At 27.1% G+C, this 3,855-nt stretch overlaps 1 protein-coding gene across 2 annotated transcripts in view; it reads right to left on the bottom strand.

Moving 5' to 3' along the window:
- Positions 1–3,161, bottom strand: part of LOC100211313 (DNA-directed RNA polymerase I subunit RPA1) — an 81,996-nt gene extending 78,835 nt beyond the window's left edge. For both annotated transcript variants that reach the window (XM_065792775.1, XM_065792774.1), the window contains exon 1: positions 2,790–3,161. In XM_065792775.1, coding sequence (XP_065648847.1) covers positions 2,790–3,136 — 347 coding nt within the window. In that variant the 5' untranslated portion in view covers positions 3,137–3,161. The remainder of the gene's footprint in view (positions 1–2,789) is intronic.
- Between the last annotated feature and the right edge of the window lie 694 nt (positions 3,162–3,855).

Below are 3,855 nucleotides of genomic sequence, written 5' to 3' on the forward strand. Positions count from 1 at the left end.
TTATTTCTCCAGGCAGCAGCTTTTTCTGTCAAGGTTCCTGTTTCGCAGTTAAAGTTGAAAGAGGGTTGTAACCACAATAACATGGCCTTCTCAACCTTAGAAGGCTGGACAATTTTAATATATATATATATACATAAAAATAATATATGGCTGATTACAAGTGATTTGCCTATTTTTGTTTCTTTGTTATTTCTGCTTGCAATAATTTTTAACTATTTTAATTTTTTATCTATTTATATTGCAGAGCCTCATAAAACTGCAATATTTTAATGCAATACCTCATACAACCTATTAAGTAATGCAAGTTTTTTTTTGTACAAATTAAATACTTACTACATACATATCCCATAGATTTATTTAAACATATACCAATTTTTCATTTAACTGCTATTTAATTAATAGACTACAGACCATTTAAATGTATCTACAGTTTCATAGTACAGTCATGATTTCTAACCCTTTTACAAATTATCAAGCATTTTAAGGTATAATAAATTGATGGTTAAAATTTCTCAGCTTGTAAATGTGCAAGTTTTAAGATGTAGCTCTTTTAAATTTTTAAATTTTAAACTTATCTCGTGTTTCAATTCCATTAAGCTGTATTTTTTCTAGTTGATTTAGTGTCTTTGTATTATACAGAAGACCATAAATAAAAATATAAACTGTGAAAACTCTTAAAAATTATGTTTCACATTACACATCAACGATGTTTTTGAATTTTATAAACAAAATGCCAGCAGAGTGCCAAACTTTGTACTGTCTTGTTAATTTAAGTGAAATCGTTAATTTTGAATTCTTTTGTTGTGTTAAATAATCAAAAAAGTTTATAATATTTAAATAACAAAATTATTTAATAAGAAATCTTCTAGTCCAGCAAAATTAAATGATTTTCTTATAGTAAGGTCCAAGTTAGTAGAACAAAACAATATTCTTATATGTATCATACTTATGGTATTTTGAATTTTGAATTTTTTTTTGTAGCATATTTTCAAGATTATGTCTGATGATTTGCAATAACTGTTGCAAATCATCAGTCATTATTTGGATTAAATTGACTTCAAAATATCAACATTCATAAAATACCTGCAGTTTCAATAAATTTTAATGATAGGTTAGTAAATAAAATTAAAATAATAATGATAAATAGTCTTGCTTATTTAGCATTAGCGGATGACTCATTGAGTATGGAACCTTTAAATAGATTAGCATTTTAATGGTTATTTTTGATATTCCCTCCAACTATTACATAAAATTAGAATATTGTAAAAAAATACTTTTATCTGAAACATGTTGACCAAAAATAATTAAAATCTTATATAAAATAACATATTAAAATATAAACAATATGTGATGCCTGTAAAATTCAACATTAACATGTTAAGTTCCCCAATAACAGTGTAATTTCAATATTTTTTTTTTTTTGAAATAAGCAAATAAAATTATATAATTTTTCTTTTATATGTTTGACAATTTTAAGGTAGTTTTGCAATATTCACATTGGTTCTCATACGTTTTTGTTTTGCTATGTTAATTCACCTCCCCAAGGCTGTGAAGGCCACTCCAGACGAGGAGGCTAAATAATTGTGGTTATAACCCACTCCCAACTCTATAACTTTGAAACACGAACCTTGAAAAACAAGACCACTGTGCAGAGAAATAAGTTGGGTGCGGTACTACCAAGGATATCGTGGGGATCCAACTCAGAACCTCTGGCATATGAAGTGAGGGCTCTAAAACAACACCACTACCGCATGCTGGGCCAGGTTTGCAAAAAGTCTCATTTTTAGCCGGGACCCGGTCACTTCCTATGTGATAAATAACAACAGGGTTTAGTTTATATTAAACTCTGTTTGCTGATATGCATAACTTTGCATTTATTGACATTTACGTAGATTAACCAGTTTTTACACCACTTTAAAATAATGTTAACATTATCTTGTAATGATAGACATTGTATCAAATTGTTCTATTATCATTAAATCATTGGCATAAAATTTTGAACTATTTGACATGATCTCATTCAAATCATTAATAAAAACAATAAATTTAATTGGACCAACCATAAAACCTTGTGGAACACCATTCAATCCCATCACTCAAATTGATATAAAATCACCCAAAAGAACTCATTGTTTACATGAATGTAAAAAATTAGCAGACCAATTCAATAATTTGCAATTTAAAACATAAGCTGATAATTTTAACAATAATCTTTAATGTGGTACTGGTTCAATCGTATATAGTCTCTGTATATAGTCAGTTGGAAAAAAATTTCCAACTGATTATATACAGAGAACATAGACTTTCGGTTTGGGTTGGCGAAGCAATTATTTTATTTTGTTTTTTTCTTCTTTTTCTGAAAAAACCATATGAATCTACTTCTTTAAAACAAAGTCTACAGCTGTTAATCTACATATAAACTAAACACTGTGCTACAGCTGCTTATTTATGTTTTATTTTATGTTCACTCTACAGGCATTAGCCATTTGCTATTACAGTTGAAGTGGCAACTAATACACATATTTTTGCATGGGAAAAACTAGCTAAGTGTAGCATTATCATGGACATGGTTAAAATCAAACTAATCACTTATGAAGCAAGATCCACCACTGCTCACTACTACTATAAAAGATTAACAAAATATTTGAAAGGAAAAAACTCTTAATGTGATTGAATCAACTTTGATTCTCTTTATGTAAATAAAGAGAATCAAAGTTGTTGCAACTAGTTAAAAATTTATAATATACTATAAATTTTAAATTAAATTTCAAATTTAAATATATGAGTACCTGATAAAAAGCTTCAATTGACAACTTTTTTGAACAAGTCTATGACAATTAAAACAAGACCCTCTCAGAATACTTATCATTAGTTTGAAAAACATTGGATGATACACTGGTAATGGAAGTTCTATGTAACCAAAATGCCCAGGACATTTTACATGACCCAGAGAGCAAGTATCGCAGATATCATCTTTTTCGTTTGGACCTAGTGCTAAATCATACAAACCTCCTTTGTTAGGATGGCGCAATAAATCAAATGTCTCAGGATTATCAATCTTTTTGATAGCAAGTTTTCTTATTTCTTCTGCATTGTGAGCAGTAAAATAGACGCTATAAATTCTCTGGTAAAGCATTTTCTATTTGCTAGTAAAAAATATATATTTATTCAACACTTAACTTTGAAATCAGTAGTAATAACAAATAAAAATTGGAGAAATTAAATAAACAACAATTTAAATTTATTTTTATTCACTTAATTTATCAAATAACAAATTGACGATATTATAAAGATACTATATTACAACTTATGTGTAAATTTAATGGACATCATTTAAAAACAAAATTTTTATTTAATTATATTAATCTATATTAATTTATTTAATTACTATACTAGCAGTATTTTTTTTGGAATATATTTATTCAATATTTCGATAATATATTTATCTAATATTTATTTAATGTCGAGTTCCTTGAAAAATCCACGTGGGACATAAATCATTTTATGAAAATTGTTGTTCTTTTTGAGTGATTTAGGTGATTCCTTTCCAGCCGACCGACACTTTATATTCCGTGCGCTTTCAACTAATGTGAGTAACTTTGGGAGATATTCATTCTATATTAAAAAAACAAAAAACTCAGTTTCAAAACTTCGTCATTTTTTTCAAATAACTATTTAAGAATATTTTTACGTTTATTATAAGAATTGTGAAATACAACCGAATGGCGCATACAATTTAATTTTAAGTATAACTTTGTTCTATTTTGCGTCATATTTTTATTTAAATAATAAACAAGTGCCATTTTTGAATGTGTTTCTTTTTTTAATAATTTTTTTTTGGAAAAAGACTCTTTT

The sequence above is a fragment of the Hydra vulgaris genome, chromosome 03 (assembly GCF_038396675.1).
Source record: "Hydra vulgaris chromosome 03, alternate assembly HydraT2T_AEP".
NCBI lineage: Eukaryota > Metazoa > Cnidaria > Hydrozoa > Anthoathecata > Hydridae > Hydra > Hydra vulgaris.